This window comes from Tenebrio molitor, chromosome 9 (genome assembly GCF_963966145.1).
Source record: "Tenebrio molitor chromosome 9, icTenMoli1.1, whole genome shotgun sequence".
Taxonomy (NCBI): Eukaryota; Metazoa; Arthropoda; class Insecta; order Coleoptera; family Tenebrionidae; genus Tenebrio; species Tenebrio molitor.
Window position 1 is genome coordinate 19061480 of NC_091054.1, and position 20902 is coordinate 19082381.

A 20902-nucleotide genomic window follows, 5' to 3' on the forward strand; every position below is an offset into this window, starting at 1 on the left:
AATGAATACACCCTGATTTAATCTAACGAAAAATACGGAAATTTTCGCAAGCTATCGTTCACTTTTGGATGGCCGCGATTGTACCTCCTTTGGAGATCAAACCCCGAGTGAATCAAAAAAGCCTTGTTTCCCGTCCCGCATTCGGTTTTATCATTTCTGGCGCACCTCACTTTCGCAACCCCCATGACCTCCACTTGACCAAAGTAACCAATCAGCTCGGTACTACTCTACGCCGATCGCGACTCTTTTTCGATATCTCTAGAACTTTTGAAATTACAATTTCCGTTTTGCCACCATTATTTTAAATGTTTAAATTTAGACTTTTGTTAGGACCAGACCGAATGTACATAATTTGTTGTTGAATTAGAACTCTGAAAAAGAACACTAAATTACTGACTCACTACAATAATAAAAATCAGCAGCAAGAATTAGACAGAATTAAAATGAAACAAACAGAATTAAAATGAAACAAACAGAATTAAAATGAAGCAAGCAGAATTAAAATGAAACAAACAGAATTAAAATGAAACAAACAGAATTAAAATGAAACACAGAATTAAAATGAAACACAGAATTAAAATGAAACAAACAGAATTAAAATGAAACAAATTAACCTTATTTTGAAACCTACCTAAATTGGGCTTGAAACGCTGTTACGTAAGTGCCATATCATGCAACTAAATTCCATTGACCTTCTACTTCTAAAAATTGTTCTACATTGGTTTGATTCCCCAAAACTATTCTAATTGATTCGTAATTTTTATTCTCTCTCTCTCACTCACACCTCTGATTTCTACGACTACCAGGCTTTACCGTTACCGTGTTGTCCGTGTTTTCTACCGACTCCCTTTCTACTTTGCTTTTTTACTTTTCTAACTAAAAGTGCAAACGATTCTAGTTATTTTATACGTTAAAGCGCTCGGTTTTTCGAAACGAACACATCGTACGAAGAACGATCCATATTCCAAAAATTTGTAAGTTAAATCTGAATCAATTACACTACCGTCCCGAGTAGATATTTTGTATCCCCGTGAGGAATTCGACGTTTTAATTCACATCGGGAAACTTATCCGCGTTCGTTGTCCTTTTTTGTTGTTTTGGGACCAGGACCACGTGGTAAGGGTATGTAGTAGCTTTCATTTTGTTGCATGCTGTTTCTTTCGAGAAGCGCCCATTTGTTAATTTTAAGCGTTATCCCTAATTTTTCAGGCAATCTGTTACTTTCAAAAATTAGTAAGCATCGTCCGAATCACGTGCGTTCATTTTGTTTTTTTCTTGCGCTAACATTTTCTAACGGCACTCGGCCCGCCATTTTTTGTTTAGCATTGCCAGCGATTATCGTATTCGTTATTTATGTTGTTTACTGATATTTGTGCCATTTGAAGTGGTTTTATTTTATCGTTGTTTAACTTCGCGCTCTGTTCTCTTTTACTTGATCAATTCTTTAATGTTGCGCTTTGTTCTCTATTATTTTATCATTGCTTAATGTTGTGTTTTGTCGAATTTATTTTTGTCTAATGTTACGCTTTGTTCTATGGCTTTAAACTCGGGTCTTTCTTTGTGTTGTTGCTAGGTACCGTTAGATTTCGGATGAGTTAAATTTAAAATGTTGTAAGTACGATCCTATTGGGGCTAGGTGACATTCAGGAGGTCAGGGGGTTGTTTAGTCAAATTTCTGTGGGGGCGACGGTTGTGTTTAGCGGAGGCGAACCAAGTCCTGCCGTACGCGACTCTGGGATGTTGACGTGAAGCCCCCGTCGCAGTTATAGGGACCTCGGGGGTTTGTCGGTAAACGGTTGGTTGGGGGAGGTGGAACAGGCCTAGCTCTACGCTACTCTGAGAAGCTCATCGTACAACCCCGAACGCTTATATCACTCGGAATTGGTCGGTAAACAGTAGTCCGACACGCGATACCCCGAGTACCTATAAATGTCGCTTGCTTTCAAGACGATTCAGATTTCTGAGTCCCCTCGCGGCCGAAAGTTTATTACCTCCAGCTCTAAGCTCCCGTTGGCATACCTTGACCGCGTAGTTCCGAATTAAACATTGTTTTTGTCATTAATCGGATTGTAAAATATGAATAATACCTGGGATACGGTTTTTGAAGAGGGTTTTTCATCCATACCTGTCTGTAATAACTGCATTATAATTTGTTTACTTGTTTTGCAAGCTTTAACCTGTTATTTTATCCGTCATGTACCCGTTTTCTGTTATTTTAAATATTGCTGCGTTCATCTTGTCGTTTATCTTTGTAATGTACTCAGCTAGTTAATTCCTTGTACTCCGTTAAACTTACTTTCAGTCCTTTTGTATTCGTTTCACTTTTTTTAATCGAAGTTATTACAGGCATTTTAATAATAGTATATTAAGTATAAAGAACGGTAATGACAATGTACGGATCGAAGACAATTGTTTGGAGGAGGAGCTTGCGACGACTCCAATATTGTCTGAGATCCGTACATTGTCATTAACGTTCGTCATGCTTATGAGATTTTTTGCGCGATTGAATATTTATTACAAAACATTCCTAACTAGAATGCAATGCGATACGACGCCCTTCACATCGTGTTGCCACAATGTCGATTTTTGTATCGCGTTTCTAAGGCAATCTGCAAACAACTACCGCCATTGCAGTTTTTGTGCGCAAATATCGCCAGTTGTGTTGAAAAACAAGCAGTAAAATGAGTGAAATTAGTGATTCCGAAAACGAAGTGGATATTGTAGAAGAAACTTTGAATGTGGGGTGCGTCACAAATAAAGAATTTTTGAAACTAACGACCTCAACGTGTAATTAAGAAGACAAGGAAAATGTGTGGTATGAAAATTTTGATAATACTAATGTCGCGGCAAGTTCACTAATATTATTTCATTGCAGCGGCAAGGAATGCCGACCACAAGAGCCGTGTGAGTTTCCAGAAAGTGCTAACATCTTGTCTTCGACTTCTGTCTACATAAATCAAGAATTTTCGAAACCAGCGAACTCAATATGAAATCAAGAAGACAAGGAAAATCCGGGGTATGAACATTTTGACAATTCTAATGTCGCGGAAAGTCTGTTACTAAAATTGTTTCATTGCAGCGGCAAGGTAGGCCGACTACAAGAGCCGTGTGAGTTTCCAGAAAGTGCTAACATCTTGTCTTCAACTTCCGTCTACATAAATGAAGAATTTTCGAAACCAACGATCTCAGTGTGTAATCAAGAAGACAAGGAAAATGCGGGGTATGAAAATTTTGACAATGCCAATGTCGCGGCAAGTTTGCTAATGCTATTTCATTGCAGCGCCAAGGAAAGCCGACTACAAGAGCTTTATGAGTTTCCAGAAAGTGCCCCCACATCTTGTCTTCAACTTCCGTCTACATAAAAATTATTATAATAATCGATTAATTTTGAATAAACTTTACTTACCGTTCTAGAACACCAAAAATTACTTACCATCGAGTTTATCGTTAGCAACGAGTAAACAGAGCTTACCATCTTGGAAACAGACGTGGTAAACAACCAAATAGAGTACAATCGCGCAAAAAAGGTATTTTGCGTCCCTCACATGTGTGTTTTATTTGCGGTACTCTTCCAACTGGAACCCTCATCGTTTGCATTCCGAACCTTTTTCCGCCAAAAGAAAACCACAACGTAGGGCTCCTCCGCTTCGATGACGATCACGGCCACATTTGTTACCGTTTTGTGCAGGTTCGAATATTTGGCGGAAAAAGTAATGTTTTCGGGGGTATCCGAGTTGGGCCCGGTAAAGTCCTCCTCAAGAAATAGTCGATTTTGACTTAAATTGTAAATCATTTTACAATAGGACAGCCAACCATCTTATAACTACCATAAATTATTCCATTATACCCCCTAATTTTATTGCCCCTTTGTTCTGCAGTACCGACTCAAGGAAGGACAAACATCAGGTAAATATTCCTTTTTGCTGTGTTCTCACACTCACTTTCTTATTATTTTTTTATAATAATTTCGGAATTACTTAATTTGTTACGCATCGAAAAACGTAACCGAATCCCAACCCCTAACAAAACCACAAAAAAAAACAACAACTGAAACGGAATAAATTTATAAGTAGGTAAATTATTAAACAAATAAAATACATGCACAAACGTTAATTATTTTTTTTCTTTTCGATTTCTTCAAAAAATTCTTCGTCACCCTCATCAAAATTTTTGAAACGGTGGTGTCGTTGACTCCCGTTAATCGGGCTGTTTCTTTACCGACAGCTTTACATCCCCCGATTCTAATAAATTTTTGTAGACGTTTCTTTTTCAGTCCTACTGTAAAAATTACAGGTACCGTTGTTATAATTTTGCATTAAAATATACACCCTTATCTATATATTTTTTTACCTTCATTTTCCTCGTTATTATCAAAAATTGTTTCAACGTCGACCATCTCCACCTCGCAGTTCTCTTCAAAAGGACGCCACATATTTAAACACAGGTTATAAGTTGAAAAATACACTCTTTTTATTGTGGCGAATTCAAAATATTTCTATTCGCAGTGTACGAAAATCAATCGACAACTAAAGACAAAATTTCTTGAACCAATGCTTTAGGTACATTTTCTCTAAGTAGGGGTTGCTAAATATACCAGATGCTTGCCCTTCCTTGAGTCGGCACTGCACGACAAAGGGGCAATAAAATTAGAAATTATTTATGGTTGTTATAAGACGCTTTGCTGTGGTATTGTAAAATGATTTACAATTTAAGTCAGAATTGACTATTTCTAGACGAGGACTTTACCTGAGATAATCCTCGCTCCAATTTATCGTCCTCCAAGTATCCCCAATCCGGGCCACGCGTAATCCGATACGGAGTAGGGCCACCCGGCCAACAACTAATTATAAAAATGAATCTTAATTTTAGTTCCATTTGAATATTTGCTAGTGAATCTATAAATACCTACCTAGTCTCAGAAATGGAAGTAAAATCAATTTTGAGTGAAGAAGGGAAACAGTTGCTTGAAGTGAATAATTTTAAGTTTTGTGTGGCGAGGAAGTTATACGACGATGAAATTCCGTGGGGTTGTGTTAACAAAAAATCAAACTGCCTTGCAAAAGTGTAATAAACCTTCGGTTCCGAACCAACGAATGTGATCAGCAGTGATCTTATTCATAATCACCCGGAAGAAGAAAATATAGAGAGGCAAGCACTGAGTAATGGCGTCAAAAGAAAAGCTCTAGACAATTTAACACACAAACCTGCAAAACTATTGCGTCAAGAATTGCGACAAAATGGTTTTTTGGATCAGATTTTCACTTATGACGTGGATCGTGCGCGGAAGAATCTGTGGCAAGCCAGAAGATCTGTCCAACTTCCTCTCCCAAAAACTCAACTTGAAGGGAATAATTCTATATCCTGGTTAGATTTCGTTATGCTGCTCAAGGTAGGTAGGTCAAGATTACAGGGCTTTAACGCGCGGGCCCAACTCGGACACACCGATGTTTTCAGATCATTACACAATTCTCGCCCTTTAATTACAAATATGCCACAAATTTGAGAATGCTAAAAAAAGTAAATTAACCTAATGAGCATTGATTTGGTGATTCTCTCCAGGGGCGCACCCACGGGGGGGGGGGGCTTTGGGGGCTGAAGCCCCCCCCAAAGCTGAACAAATTTAACACCGTTTAAATACAGGTATTTCATAAGAAAATATTTTAAAATTTATTCAGACTCAATTTTAATAGCCAGTGTTATTATCACATTTGTAAGAAAATAAAGGCGACTGCAGACGGCTGGATCTCAATTCTTGGAACTATTACCGACTTCCGATTAATTCACAAATCACGTTGCACATGTGCACTAGCCAGTCTAAACAGTCAAATGCAGATTTAACCACTTTTTCTGTTTTTGTCAGTTTACGTTATTTGTTTGTCGTGTTCAAGTCATTCGAGATCCGGTTCCACTGTGCAATATATTCGTAGATTTGTTATTTGTTATCGTTCATCTTCATACATTGATAAACACTATCAAAACTTTTTCAACACGAAAAAGTATTGCGAAATTGAAGGACTAAGACGGAATGCGGAATGGCAGATAAACGAAAGAGAACTTTGTTGGATTTTTTTTCAAGAAAAAAAATTAATCCGTCTGAAGGGGATGATATTCGTACTGATCGTCAAGATGATGTTCCGGAATCTGAAATTAATCACAGCCAAGAACATTTTGATAACGAGAGTGAGAGTGAGACCTCCACAACTCAATCGGTGGATATTTCTTTGCCATCTTGTTCATTCACAGCAATGGACAATATCAATTATTCAACCGATATATCGTTATTTAAAAACAAGAATTTGGACGATCACGAAAAACTCAAAGCTTTAACATGTACATGGACTCCAGAAACTAGTTACAATTTTCCTTTAAAGCTAGTGGGAAAACAAAAGCGAAGATTTTCGCATTTGTGGCTTACCAAATACAAATGGCTGTCATATTCAAAAAATGACGATAGTGCCTATTGCAAGATATGTGTTTTATTTGCGCCAAGAGAGGTGGGTATGTCCTCATCTCAGTCAGTTGGTCAACTTGTTACTTCTGGCTTTGATAATTGGAAGAAGGCACTGGAGCGTTTTGATGTACACGAAAAGACTATCTACCATAAGGAAGTTGTTCTAAAATCCAATAATTTTTTAAATGTAATATCCGGAAAGTTACAATCAATTGAATTGTCTCTAGACCAAACAAAAAATTCTCAAATTCAAGAAAATAAAGAAAAACTTAGACGGTGGCTCGGTGGCCGCATGGCTGTCGGAGAAAGTACTCCGAGGTCGCGGTCCCGATGCTAGTGGGTTCGAATCCCACCGAAGGGGGAGGATTTTTTCAAAGGAAGGAACCTCCGCCCGGCCATGGATGTGTGTGTATGTCTATCAGGGGCTGACGGTAGGGTGGTGGAAGGAAGAATCAACACTCTTTCGGCCACCACCGCGAGGTCAGCACGGGTTCGAGTCCCGTCGGGAAGGGTGCCCATGGGTGTATAAATGTTGTTGTGTATGTCTGTGAATGTGAGGTGGAATGGGCGTGGGTGGCCGGGGAAAGTGCCCCGGAGCCCCGTCGCATCACCGATAGGCAAAGGAACAAGGAACATGAATTGGAAAAACGGCCGACCGAAAGGTACCGTAAAAGCCGTATGGCAAAAAACGGGAATGGCAATTTAAAAAAAAAAAAAAAAAAAGAAAAACTTAGACCTATTATCCAAACAGTTATTTTATGTGGAAGACAAGGGATTGCACTTAGAGGACAAGGACAAGGCTATGACGGTGCCGCTGCAATGAGCGGTAAATTTAAAGGTACTCAGGCTTATACATATAACTGAAAAATATCCAACAGCCCTGCAGAAAGATCGTTTTCTACACTGCGTAGGATAAAAACCTATATTAGGAACACCATGGGTGAAAATAGATTAAACGGTTTATCAAATTTAAATATCCATCGAGAAATACGAGTTCAATATAGCGAAGTTTTATCAATTTTAAAAGAAAAAGGACATCGCAGACTCAATTTTGTTTTGTAAAATGTACGTAACTTACATCCATATTTTGCATCTCTAAGTTTTTATAATAAATGTATCTATCTTAAATCTTAGGTATTTTTAGGTGAAGCCCCCCCCCCCCCCCCCCCCAAACGTAATTTCTGAGTGCGCCCCTTGTTCTCTCAATTTGAAACCTGCTAACATCAAATTCATTAATTCAATTATCCCCTGATTTTAACTGGACTCCCCAAATTGTCGAACGAGTAAATTTTGTAATGTTTTTTTTCCCATGAAAACTGTTATCTTTGTGTTTTGTTCGGACGGGGCGCGTACCTGCCTTTTCAAAGAAAGGTTGGCAGATTTCACTTGAGGAATGTGGTGCCGACAAGCAACAATAAAATTTACAACTGACTAGCATTTCCGTCGCAAATGAACGGTATTTAAAATATTTCCTTGAAATTATTTTAAAATTAAAATTCTTAATTTATCGAACCAATTCGGACCGTTACAATATCGACAGTTACATTAAATGTGGCGTGCGGTAAGGGGGATTCTACTTTTATTTAACAACGACTAAATGTTTCGACAATGATACTTTTCCAAAAATTATTTCATTATATTTTTCGTCCAGCAACCTTAGGAAATGTAGATTTCAATCTTCTAAACGGACAAGATCAGTACCTGTTGGATTTGGTGAAGTATGACCATTTTTATCTTCACAATATTTTTTTGTTAAATAAACAAATTTGTTATCAGATTTCAACAGTTCATGATTAGTCGTTTTTTTAATCCACCGTATCATATTAATTTTTTTTGGCAACGTTCTTCATTGGGTAAAGAAGTATGGGCAATGTTATCACGTTATCAAAATGCAGCTGCGGCGTTTAGAGAGTACTGCAGAGCGATTTCCGGAAAGACACCTTCCTGGGCCAAGTTAGTTATTAATCTAGTATAGCGGAGAAATGGACAGGACCGGACTCAAAATTTTATAAAACAATAGAAATATACTATCAATTATCTCCGTTAATACAAACATTTTACTAAGAAGATTTAGGCTAAAATTCTTAAGAATAATGTGTAGTACCTCGTGTTTCAAGGAACGCCTCGACTTCGAAAACACCCTGTATATATCACCTCTAGGCTCATTTGAAATTTTCATGCAAACTATTGTAAAATTATTTACCATTATCGACTACAAAAATAAGAACATAATTATTTTTTGCACAGTTTTATAGAGATTTTTATTTTGAATATGAAAATGTAAACAACCATGCTCATGCATAAAAACAAAAAGAAGAAATTAAAAAAATAATGTATTTTTTTTTAATCAAGCAGCCACATTAAACAGTAATAAAAGTGCATTCTAATTTTGCAAAGTGACTAAGAAAGCTATGGAGATTCAAGACAATGTTTATTTGACTCCGGCCGATAACAGAGATGATTTAGTAAGAAGAATCGTAGCAGTATGTGTCAATGGGCTTCAGTGGAAGGTGTCAAATGTGCCTTAGAGAGAATGGAGGTAATTTCGGACATTTGCTATAGTAAAGTTATGGTTACCTACTTGATTTTTGGAAATTCTATTTTTTTTTATTAAAAACAAATTTTTGATTTTTTATTTTAATATTTGTGTATTCAGAAGATAAACATCTATCAGAATAAAGATAAGAAAAATATACAGTGCAACTTAAAAAAACAAAATTAGCGGCGGTCGGTCAAAAAATAGAATGTCAAAAAAAATCATAGCATGTCGGGCTATAGTGTTTCTAAAACTATTTTGTTTGAGGTATCATTTATTAAAATCGGATAAAAATTAAAGCAGTTATAGCACCAACATTTTTTCATAATATGTACACCCGGTACAATAAATAACTATTAAAAATGATTTTCTCAAAATAGGTAGGTACTTTTGACGACAGAGTTTGTTATCCTACTGGCAATGCATTAATAGTTATTTAATAAAATAGTTTGTTAATGAAGGCGATTAATAATCGAAACTGTTTAAAGCACGAACGAGTGTAGCGAGTGAATACCATTAATAGTTGAGATTATTAATCGCCCATTAACAAACGAGTTGATTACAAAAATTATTCGTTGACCGCAAAATTTTTTTGTGACAAAATTTCAAATTAAAGCCAGATCAAAACCAATTTCATCTTTTTTGATAAAGATGAGACCTTATAAAATACCTTCATCCTTTTTTTTGTCCTCAGGGTAGGCCATTTTTAAATTTTTCAACACTTTCTATTCACTTTTCCACAGAGTGTCAGAAGACGTCAACTCCATTCACATTCAATTTCACGTAAAAATCACAGTTGACAAGAAAACCTAGTTACCTTTGAAAAATATGACAAGTGAATTCGTAATAGTGCAGTTATGGAGCTATAAAATATAGAAAACTCTGCTGCACTACCTACTGCAGTATTGGTAAGTGCAAACAATTAATGTTCGAGGTTACATCAAAATATCATCAAAACGTCAAAATCGCAAAAATCGTTGATTAATGGAAAAATATGCACTTTGCACTTAACACAACATGTACGAGTTTTCCCTTTGCATTTCGGAAATTTGCAACGAATTTGGGAATGAGATATCTTGTCATCAAATGCAGGGAAGTGCCCAACTCCGTTCAGCCTAACTTTACTAATTGGTCTATTTTTCTGGAGAAGTAGTGGTGTTCCTGAGGGAGATCTTAAAAGGGAAGCATCTGGAGTGGTAGACGGTCTTTTGCGTCTTTTTGGCGTTGCTTTCCCCCCAAGATCAACGCTTCAGCCACATAAAATCTAAAGGGCCCGTTTGCTCCCCATTTCAAACAACTGAATTCAAAAATGTCAAATAAAATCAAAAATGTTAGGTTAGATTTTTTGCTAAAATATTAGATCTTGAATCACAATCTATTGGGTGATTCAAAATGATTGTGGCCAAGTATGGCAACTATGTACGAAAATGTATGTGGCAACTGTGTGAATGGGGTAGAGTTCATATTTGTATGACATTTCATAAGCGTGCATTTGATTTTTTTAATTTCATTGCACATTGATTTGACAACTTTCAAAATTGCACGCCTATGAACTGTCAAAGAAATGTCAACTCTACCCTACCCACACAGTTGCCACATAAATTTTCGTACATAGTTGCCATACTTGGCCACAATCATTTTGAATCACCCAATACATACTACCTGCAGCACAAAGTTAAAATACACACCAAAGAAAAACTAAACAGTAAAAGTAAAAAAATAACTATTTGTGTACTTTTTAAGAGCGCAAAGTGATACATTGTCCTGCGTCGCGCAGCATTTTCTCGAAATCGACAATGTACATTTGCGCTCGCAACACACATAAGAATTTTTCTACAATCGCAACTATGACTGCTACAGTTAATTTCAAAATTATCGAGTACACCTCAAAAATCAAGAAGTCGGTTGAAATTTGAGCGTCATATTTTTTATATAGGTTAGGTAAGTTTGACAACATAAAATGTCGCTATTTTAGAACACCATAATATTGTCTGTTTTATCCTCTGCACAGTGCTCTTTGCGATGTTATAGTCCTGGGCTACCCGCCGGATCGACCACCCTTCTTTTAATTTGGAAAGAATGAGCACTTTTGCGTTTTCGGTTAGATTAGGCATTTTGTTTGTCAAAATTGACATTGATCATTGACAAAAAAATGTAAGTGCACTGGAAGTGTGCATTCTGGTTCTTTTGCTGCACTTACAATTTCGGGAGGTGTACCTACCCGAAAACGCTTCCTCAACAGTTTCCCTTCCTTCTACAGGCTTTTGAGCAATTTTTTTTTTGTAAAAACACAAAGAACACCGACACAAACTGACACAATTCTTTTTATTTATTCGTTGTCACTAGTTACAATAATCACTGGACATCTGATCTTAACAAAAAATTCGGAAAGCGAGCGTGAGCGACAAAGTGACAGTCCTCGGAAAACGTCAACTTTGCGTTGTTAAATGCAAGCGCAAAGACCTACTTTCTACATCGATTGTAGAAAAAAATGTTTACGAATTCCAAAAATACCAAAAAAAACTCCATAAAAAAGTTTCAAAACTGTAAACTAAAAGCAACAGCCGAAAATAAATCAAAATTTTATGAAGTGTCTACAGTAGCCTTACATTAGGGAAACGGCAAACTCGAAATTTTCTCATTCGACTTCCAAGGCTGAAATTGCGATACGAACTAAACTACATTAGGGATAGATATTGTGGGTTACCAAACAACAAGAATTTGAACAATATAGGTATTATGGATTTGTCGTAAAAATAATTGATTATGATGTACAGTTACGGCCACGGAATTTCGTCAGTTATTTTACTGTCAATTGGAAAAAAAGTTAACTTGTGTAGCCTAAGCTTTATTGTCATTATGGCTGACATTCAAAATTTTTGTGACAGAAGTTCTTATGTGAGGGTCCCCTTCGGAGGACCGATGCGCGGAAAACACTGCAAGGGCCCCCTTCTCGGGGACCGATGCGCGATGTAACATCTTTCTTGCCTTCGGGCAAGAAGAGGAGGGGGAGACTGCGGTATTTGCCCCCAGGTGTGGTACGGGTAAATGGCAGACCACAATCTGTTTACCCATAAAAGTTTCCGGCAGACTACCCAATCCTACCGCTCCGTGGGCAACAGGCGTCGCGGTTCGAAATTTATGTATGGGACTAAGGGGGGAGGGAAGCCCATCGGCCTAGCCGGTGTTCTCCCACGGGAACGGACTCTTAGGGCCAGTTGTTCAGTGCTTGGTTAACCAAAAAATTTTTTGGTTACCAACCAATTTCTTGGATACAGATTTTTCAGTCAATTTTTGTCCCTTAACCGTGGTTAAGTTAAACAAAATTTTAACCGAACGAAGAGGGCTCGGTTAACCGGTGGCGTTTGCGCAGTATTGTCAATTGACATCATCACATCAGCTGTGCTTGTGGTTTGCACGTGCACGTGGTTTTTTGCAAATAGTTAGAAGATTTCTAGCTTATTTAGCAATTTTTGAGTTGTGATTAATTGTGAAAAAATGGAAGAGTGGTGGTTCCAAAAACTTTTCTACCAATGAAATAAATTTTTTGTAATATCTAGTTGTTAAAGGGGGCTTTCCGGACTGTTTGTCACCATGTAAACAACCTCATAACGGCCGGAGTCCGTTAAGGGTGTCCGTTATGAGCGGGAGCGGCCGTTATGAATTACTAAATAACTATAGCAACGTAGATCTAAACTTTATTTTTCAACTTTTTTACAATTGGTACAATAATTAATGTTTAATGTTATGGGACACACCTTGAATTAATCGAAATCCGTATGCCACTAGCAGATGTAGACGAGATCGAAGATGATGCTTCAGACTTTTAACACCAACACAAGCGCGATTTTGCAGGGAATAACGATGACCTCACTTGCTCTGCGGCCATCCGGACATCGGGAATATCTTGATCGCGATTTTTTATTGATTTCAGTCTTTTATTTTCAACGGAAAGTTAAGTGTTGAACAAATCTGACAAACAGCAGCAAATGTAGGTGTGTCCCATAACATTAAACATTCATTATTGTACCAATTGTAAAATAGTTGAAAAATAAAGTTTAGATCTACGTTGCTATAGTTATTTAGTCATTTATAACGGCCGCTCCCGCTCATAACGGACACCCATAACGGACTCCGGCCGTTATGAGGTTGTTTACATGGTGACAAACAGTCCGGAAAGCCACCTTTAACAACTAGATATTACAAAAAATACTATATTGGTGATGTTGGTGGACTCCAACAAAAAAGTTGTCGAGTCAAAAAAATGGGGCTGTACCAACAAAGAAAAAGCAAAAATGTGGGAAAAAATTGCTCTTTCGTTTAATTCTGATTCCTTCTAATTTGCAGTCGAGGATTTTTACGAATTCTTGCCAAATTAACCACAAAACACTCTGCACCAAGTTAAGACAACTGTCAGCTGAGCTGTATTCTCTGGCTGAGCTATTTATGTCTCGAATTTCAAAATTTAACCTGAAAATCTAATACGCACGTGATTGCGCACAAGCAATGTTACCAATGTCACGAAAATAATGGTTACTTAACCAACATTTACCTAACCAAATGTTTGGTACTGAAAAACGGCATCTCGGTTAAAATATTGGTTAACTTTTAACCACTGTTACTTAACCGGAAAGTTAACCAGCCACTGAACAACTGTTAGTGGCAACGTGTATACGCTAACATGTAGGTAGCATTCTACAAGGACCTAACACTTCAGGGTATACAGGTCGGGCCAGGGCCCAAGATATTCATTCAGTAATATCCATGTCAAACATCCAATGTGGGGTTAGAAATACCGGGTGATTTTTAATGAAATTGACTTTTTTTCATAGGTTGGTAATATTATTGTTGGTTATTCTGCTTTTTAATGTGATAGTTGACATAAACATAGGCGTCCTCGCCTGTTTGACACAATTTATTAATACATAAAATCTCAAAATGACGTACATACGCCAATGTGTTGATTAAGATATCAAGTTTGCCAAAATAATTTATGAAAAATGTTCCCAACTTAAGAAAAAAAGCTACAATCATTTAAAATCACCCGGTATATACAACCTAGTTTACAGCTAATGTCACTTGAAGGACAACGACTGACGAAATTCCGTGGCCGTGACTGTACTACACGTAGTACAGTATGAGCGAAAGGGCTAAACTGTCTCATTTACTGCCTAGTCAGTAAAAACATAACAAAACGACTAGGCAGTAAAAAATTGTAATGATTTACAACCCAAGTGACAGTGACTTAAAATTAATACCAAATGTAAAAACAGAACAAATTGTTATTTATTATAAATATGAATACATAGTTACAGTATTACACTCAGTAAAATCCGTTGACTTTTGTTCTTGGATATTTGTAAAAGTAGAAGGTTTCATTTTTTTTGATAATTCCGCAAAATCAACCAGCAAAACTTCTTCTGAATATAGCTTGACTTTCTGCTTTTCACAAAAAACGAGGAAATTTGCCTCTTCTTTAATTTCATCCGGTAATTGTTCAGCATCACTATCACTCATTTTTTAACTCTATATTAGACTTTGTACTAGTTTTTATTCATTTAACACCAGAGACGCCAGCCTCACAAAAAAATTAGAAATTATCGAATATTAATAAACAAACCTAATCCTATAACAACGAACTGTATACGACACCTCAGTATAACCGTATTTTCAGATTGTTTTGCGTATTTTAGCTAGAAAAATTAATGAAAAAACGTTAAATTTACATGATCGGCGAAAAAATCATATGTTCAATTCGGCAACAAAGATGATTTAATGCCTTGGCTGGTTCAAAGCCGAGACGTAACTTCCAGCGGCGGCATTAAATCATCTACTTTGTTGCTTTATTAAACAAATAGCTATTAGCTATCAACATGAAACTTAAACTTAACACTTGAAGATAAAAAATTTCGGTTTTTTTCAATTAAAATTGTTGGGTCGTGCACCTCGGGAGTGTACGGTTTTTACCCTCAGTGGTTTGTAGAACCCTCGGGCTACAAACTGCACCTCGGGTAAAAACCATGCACTTCAATCCCACGGTGCATAATCTACTATTGGGTTGCATTTTTACCTGGTCAGGCTCGTCATCTTGCGTGAATAACTCTATATGTCATTGTAATTCCTTCTTTAAAAAAATTGTTTTCGAACATTAAGTGTGGCCTTTGTCTGAACAACAACAACAACAACAATTAGAAGATGTTACAAAAAGAAACCGAATTATTTGTATTACGAATTAAAAACCTGCTAATTAGACCTGATGAGCATCTTACTTTGAATTATGTTTACGTATTATGTGTTAAACAACCCCGAAAAAATATGTTTATTTTATCTGGATTATGCCGTTAACCTTTGATATATATATATTTATTTTTTGAAGGAAAAGTACATATAAAGCCGCTTAACATATATACCAGGTTACTACTGAGAGAAAACCTTAGCTATCATGAACACACCATCAGAATTAACATTCACGTCTGTTTTGAAATGGATTCTGCTCCTGATGGTTTTACTATTTATTATTGTCTACAACTGGAAAAGGCGATGGCTTTATTACTACGCCTTAAAATTTCCAGGACCTTTTGGTCTTCCATTACTTGGAATCGTCCATCGATTCAGACATGGGCCTGCAGGTAAGCAATACTTGATTAAAGATAATAATTACTGGAGAAATCAGAATCAATTTTGATTTTACGAAATAACTCACTCACACTTTTTTTTTCAGAAGCATATAACACTATAATGAAACCTTTTAACGAATATCCAACTGGTTTCAGCTGTTGGGTAGGAAAAGACTTATACTTTGGGATTTCAAAACCTAAGGATATAGAAATCTTACTGAACCGTTGTTTAACTAAAGGGAAATTGTATAAAATTTTGCATGAGTGCTTTAACGATTCATTAGTTGTGGCACCAGGTTTGCGGATAAATAATATATGAAAATACTAACACCTGACCACAATAATTTTAAGTTGGTGCTTGGAAAGAAAGAAGAAAAGCTTTCAATAAAGCATTTCGTCCAACAACCATAAAGAGTTTTTTCGGCAAGTTTGTCAAAGGAGCACACGATATTGTATCCAATTTAAATAAAAAACATGGCGGCGAATCCTTCGACGTCTTACAAGAAATATGGCCAATCACATGTGAGATTGCGTGGAGTAAGTAATTTGTTTTAATTTAATTGTAAATCATGTCGAAAAAAATTACACAAATTATATTTGAAGAAATTTACTTATAAGTAGAGGCAAAAACAAGATTCTCTGGAGATGAGTAAAAGAACAAACAAATTATAGAACAGTGTAGACTAGTCAAGAAAACCTTAATAGTAGTTTATTTAACGAGTTTGTGTGTAAATCGGGCCTTTTTTGGCATGAGCGGGCCAGTTTAAAACGAGTTGAATACAACGTTTTTTTGTTCGACGAGCCCCTTAAAGGCTCTAAATCGCTTAAAATCTTTAAAATTAGCTTGACGTTTCATTTTGACAACTTGTGACATTTATCAAAATCCATTCACACAGGAAAAAATTCTCAAATTCTGACAGTGTCGAACAAAAAATATTTTTTCACGATCGGGAGTAGAAATCAACTTTTCGGATGTCAACATCGTGACAGAAGTACAGCATTTTCTCCCTAGGGAGCAAATATAGTTTTCATTTTTTTTGACTGTTGTGACAAAAATCTAATTGTGTTGTCAAGGCAACTACTAATTCCATTAAATTCATCGAAAGATGACAACTCATTTGTCATCATTTTTTTATTCTTAAAATTTGAGATTTTTGTGCTGTTTCTACTCCCTACCGTGAAAAAAGTAGTATATATGTTACGGACAAAGACGATAAATGGACATTGACGATAACGGCCGGACAATGACGTGAATGTCCATTTTTCCTGGCGATTATCGATAATGACCGGATATTGACGTTATGGCCCGTGGTGGGTGGGCAATGTTATTAAAAATGCCATTTTTATTCCAACGTTAATATCATTGCCCGGTCATTAATGATAATGGCCAAAAACGGCTGGAGAATGTTAATATAGGTTACATGATTATTATTGAAACTATGTATAGTATACAATATATTGTGACTATGTGAAAAAATATTATTCACACTTATTAAATTTTACTTGGTAACGTAAGTAAATAAAAAAAAAACTAAAAAAACCACCAGAACAAAGTGAAAAATACTAATTTTTCAAATAATAGGTAGAGTAGTCAAAATTATTCATTTTTGTTGTGGCATGAAAGTGATCCATGGTACTTCGAATTGCAAATTTTTTTGTGCAGCGCGCTTGTATTATGTTATGTTATGAATTATCAACATTGCCCAAATTGCATGGACATTAACGTTATTGGCCGGTCATTATGGTTAATGTCCAACTTGACTGGCCATTATCGTCATTCACCGGCCAATAACGTTATTGGCCGAATTATCGTCTTTGTCCGTAACATATATACTTCTGGAGAGAATGCTCATTTTTCCCTCGGTGCTTTGTAGCCCTCGGGCTTCGCCCTCTGGCTACAAACTGCACCTTAGGAAAAATCATGCATTTCTCTCCCTCAATATATAATATACTATTTTACAACAAATTTCTTTCCCTAAATGTGGAACAAAATGTTACACGCGTAGAGGGTCGCATGTTTTTATGTCACTCCTTTAAAAAAATAAACAGCCTTTTCAGAACCTTTAAAATAAATGTACTTACAATAAATAAATGTACTGTTCACTTTGTATTGACCATCAGTGGTGTAAATGGCACACACTTGGCATTAACTTTCATTCGAGTTGTCATAGTAACAGGTCAGTCATTTGCACCACTAACGTTCAATACAAAGTGAATAGGTTTTAAGTGATAGAAATGCATCATTATACAAGAGTGAGAATTTTGACCGACGAGTGCGCTTGCGCACGAGTGGGACACTTCTCACGAGTTTCATAATGGCATTTCGATCACGTGTGATATACGACGTTTTATCTTACAGGTACAACTATTGCAAAAAATCCAAGAAATAAGGTTTCAATCAAGTAAAATAACAGCTGTCAAATTTAGTCACTTATGAGTACTCTATGTCAAGTTAAATGGCAGCTGTCAAATTTACACGCTAGTGAGTACTTTATCTCACTTGTGATTAAAATTTGACTTCTGTCACCGAAAACAATGGTCTAAGGTAGCTCAAAAACTCCACCTGTAAGATAAAAAATGTTTTAATCGTTTTCACATTTCTCTTATTTTAGCAACACTGGCAGGTGTAGATCCAAACCTTCTTGATGGGCCAGATCAGTTCATGTCTGATGTGATAAGGTAGAGTAATCTGCTTTTTCAAGACGCTTTCTGTGCAAAACCTTATTGTTAGATACCAACAAATAATCCATCAACGCTTTTGGAACCCACTTTACCACAGTAACTTCTTCTGGAGACGTTCTGCATTAGGACGAGAAGCCGAAGATTTGCACAAAAGAACCTACGACTTCATTCAAAAAGTAACTTTTCTAGATGTTTTAATAGGTGATTATTTGGTAATTTTTAGATTGTTGAAAATTCGAAGGAACATGACTCTGGCGGTGACAAGAACAATATATCTTTATTTAGTTTGTTCATTTTATTCTTCCAGATGTGACGGAAAATTATTTTGTAAATTTATTAATCAGAATGAGAGATGAGAAGAAACTGAGCCATGAAGAGATGTTGAGAGAAATGCCATTTATGTTTACTGCGGCTAACGAAACAACTGCTCTTACAACAAGCGCTGTCCTGTTGGTACTGGGAATGTATCCTAATATTCAAGTATTTTGGGACAATATGTTTTTGCGGTTGTTGCACATGATACTTTTTGTCTCTTGCAGGAAAATGTATTCGAAGAACTTGACACAATATTTGAAAAAAGTGACAAAGATATAACGTTAGGTGAGGTAAACAAGATGGATTATTTGAAACGAGTTATCAAAGAAACTATGAGGTTGCTTCCGGCAGTACCTTTTATTTTAAGAACACTCGACCAAGATGTGCAAATAGGTAGACAAAGATAAAGTGAGAGAATCGAACAACCAATTTTCTTCACTTCAGATTCGCGTTTCTATCCTCGTGGAAGTGAAATAATAATTTCTATGCCACATGTTCATCAAAATGCAGAAGTTTGGCCTGATCCGTTGAAGTTTGATCCAGATCGGTTTCTCCCGGAAGCAAGTAAAAATCGACCTCGTTGCGCCTTTATGCCATTTAGTTACGGAGTCAGGAATTGCATCGGTTGAGCACGAAAGTATTTTGTAAGTTGAAAATTATTCAAGTGTTTTAGGTCTCCAGTACGCAATGGTTTCGATGTTGATTATGCTTTCCACAATTTTGAGAAGTTATAAAGTGACGTCTTCAATTTACAAAAGAATAGAAGATATAGATTTTCAACACTATGTCGTAGCAAAGCCTAAGAAGGGTTACTATATATCAATGGAGAAAAGAATAAAATAAATTACAAACATTCGTTATGATTATGATTTTATTATATCGATAATAAAATGACAGAAGTGCTATTATTTCATGGACTTTTTCTTATATTTGCAATAATTATTCGTCTGTCAATCCGTTTTAACTTGGGTAAATTTTGAACGTACGTTTTGCAATTATGTACAAGTTTCTTGATTATATCTTATTTATTCACTTCAGCTATCAATATGTCAGATTCAGCAACGAATTTGTTAAAATTTGAGTTAGGAATTTACTTTATCTGCCGCTTGTCAGCAGAGATAATAACTTTATCTGCCGCCCCTCAACTCGTCAGATGCCATTGCAATGAAGTGATACGTGCTGTAAAATTACAAGGTAAATCATTGCTCTAATTCTTCTACTTCATTTGTAGTAAAGATTTAATTTCACTACTATTATTACTTCTTCTTGTATCAAAGTAAAAGAAAATTATTTTCCTCGAGATTATAACAAAAAAAAAAATTTCAAAATCGTTCATGTAATTTGTTTTAAATTCTTTATCGCGAGTATGTGATCTTTTTACATCTAACAATTGGGGAAACGATTCTCGCCAAAGCGACTTTGCTAAAATGGTTTAAAAAGATTTTTCATTCATCATTAGTTCCTTTGAGCCCTCTCGTAGTTTGGGAGACTCTGCCAGTGTCCATTGCTCTCAATTAGCTGAGATCCGGTGCAGGGGACAAAATGAAGCCATGCCATCCATTAATGGGGTTATGGATCGTTCAATCGATGACAAAACGGCTGACATGTGAAAAGAAAAGAGTTCATTTAAACAACTTTTCCAACAGCAAGACCTCTCGTAGAACTTTAATTAAAAATAAAAAATTATTTCTTTTCTCACAATTTTTTGTTTGGTTATTTTCCACCAAAATATCATCCGATGAAAAAAAACACCAGAAAGATCCCAAAAAGGGAGAAACATTATACATTGGTACCGTGACCAAGATTATACCAAAAAAGATTCGTCAACATTTTGCACATTTCTGAAAAGAAAATGAACTAAGGCCCGGTTGCACAAAGCGAAGTCAAGTTGTTGTTAAAATTAACATTGGGTCATATGCATAAGCCATTAGCAAATGCTTTTACTTGTATTAGTGAGAGATAGAAATACATGGACTCTATTAGATAGAAAAAGACAATACAGTAAAAGCAAATGCTTATTCTTATGCATACTACCCAATATGTCAAACGATCTGATTGGAGGATATTTAATATTTTATTTGAATCAGCCAATCAAATGGACGGATTTCCGACTTGACGCGTTGTTAACTGACCGGGCCTAACAGTATTATCGAACTCAGTTAATGGAATTATCGAATCAGTTAATAGAAATGGAAAGACATTTTCACTGCCTCTCGTGTTGACAAATGCGAATAGTTATTTACATTAGAGTACGGGATGTGAATTTTCCGGCACGACAACTGGTTTCGGGCACGATGGCGC

General features: G+C 36.2%; 1 protein-coding gene and 1 long non-coding RNA gene across 6 annotated transcripts; both read left to right on the forward strand.

Moving 5' to 3' along the window:
- Positions 1-2353: 2353 nt before the first annotated feature.
- On the forward strand, positions 2354-3416 carry LOC138139257 (uncharacterized). 3 transcript variants are annotated; one of them, XR_011162254.1, is made up of 3 exons: positions 2354-3016; positions 3080-3220; positions 3281-3416. It is a non-coding gene; the product is annotated as an uncharacterized lncRNA (long non-coding RNA). The 3 variants fall into 3 exon arrangements; XR_011162255.1 differs by having other exon boundaries at positions 2354-2815; positions 2876-3016; positions 3080-3416; XR_011162253.1 differs by having other exon boundaries at positions 3080-3416.
- An 11968-nt stretch (positions 3417-15384) lies between these two features.
- On the forward strand, positions 15385-20302 carry LOC138138578 (cytochrome P450 4C1-like). Of its 3 annotated transcripts, none has more exons than XM_069058565.1 (12): positions 15385-15616; positions 15709-15900; positions 15956-16141; positions 18217-18283; positions 18336-18462; positions 18510-18543; positions 18594-18766; positions 18826-18994; positions 19046-19225; positions 19275-19583; positions 19640-19795; positions 20061-20302. In XM_069058565.1, exons 1-10 carry the CDS (start codon positions 15430-15432, stop codon positions 19442-19444), a joined length of 1485 nt encoding a protein of 494 aa, XP_068914666.1. In that variant the 5' UTR covers positions 15385-15429; the 3' UTR covers positions 19445-19583; positions 19640-19795; positions 20061-20302. The 3 variants fall into 3 exon arrangements, with proteins under 3 accessions (XP_068914666.1, XP_068914667.1, XP_068914668.1); XM_069058566.1 differs by having other exon boundaries at positions 20082-20302; XM_069058567.1 differs by having other exon boundaries at positions 15712-15900.
- The last annotated feature ends 600 nt before the right edge of the window (positions 20303-20902 follow it).

Coding starts and splice junctions, on each gene's coding strand:
- LOC138138578 (XM_069058565.1), top strand. CDS start 15,430: ATGAACACACCATCAGAATTAACATTCACGTCTGTTTTGAAATGGATT. Junction 15,901..15,955: donor TTCATTAGTTGTGGCACCAG/GTTTGCGGATAA, acceptor AATAATTTTAAG/TTGGTGCTTGGAAAGAAAGA. Junction 19,226..19,274: donor CGGAGTCAGGAATTGCATCG/GTTGAGCACGAA, acceptor CAAGTGTTTTAG/GTCTCCAGTACGCAATGGTT.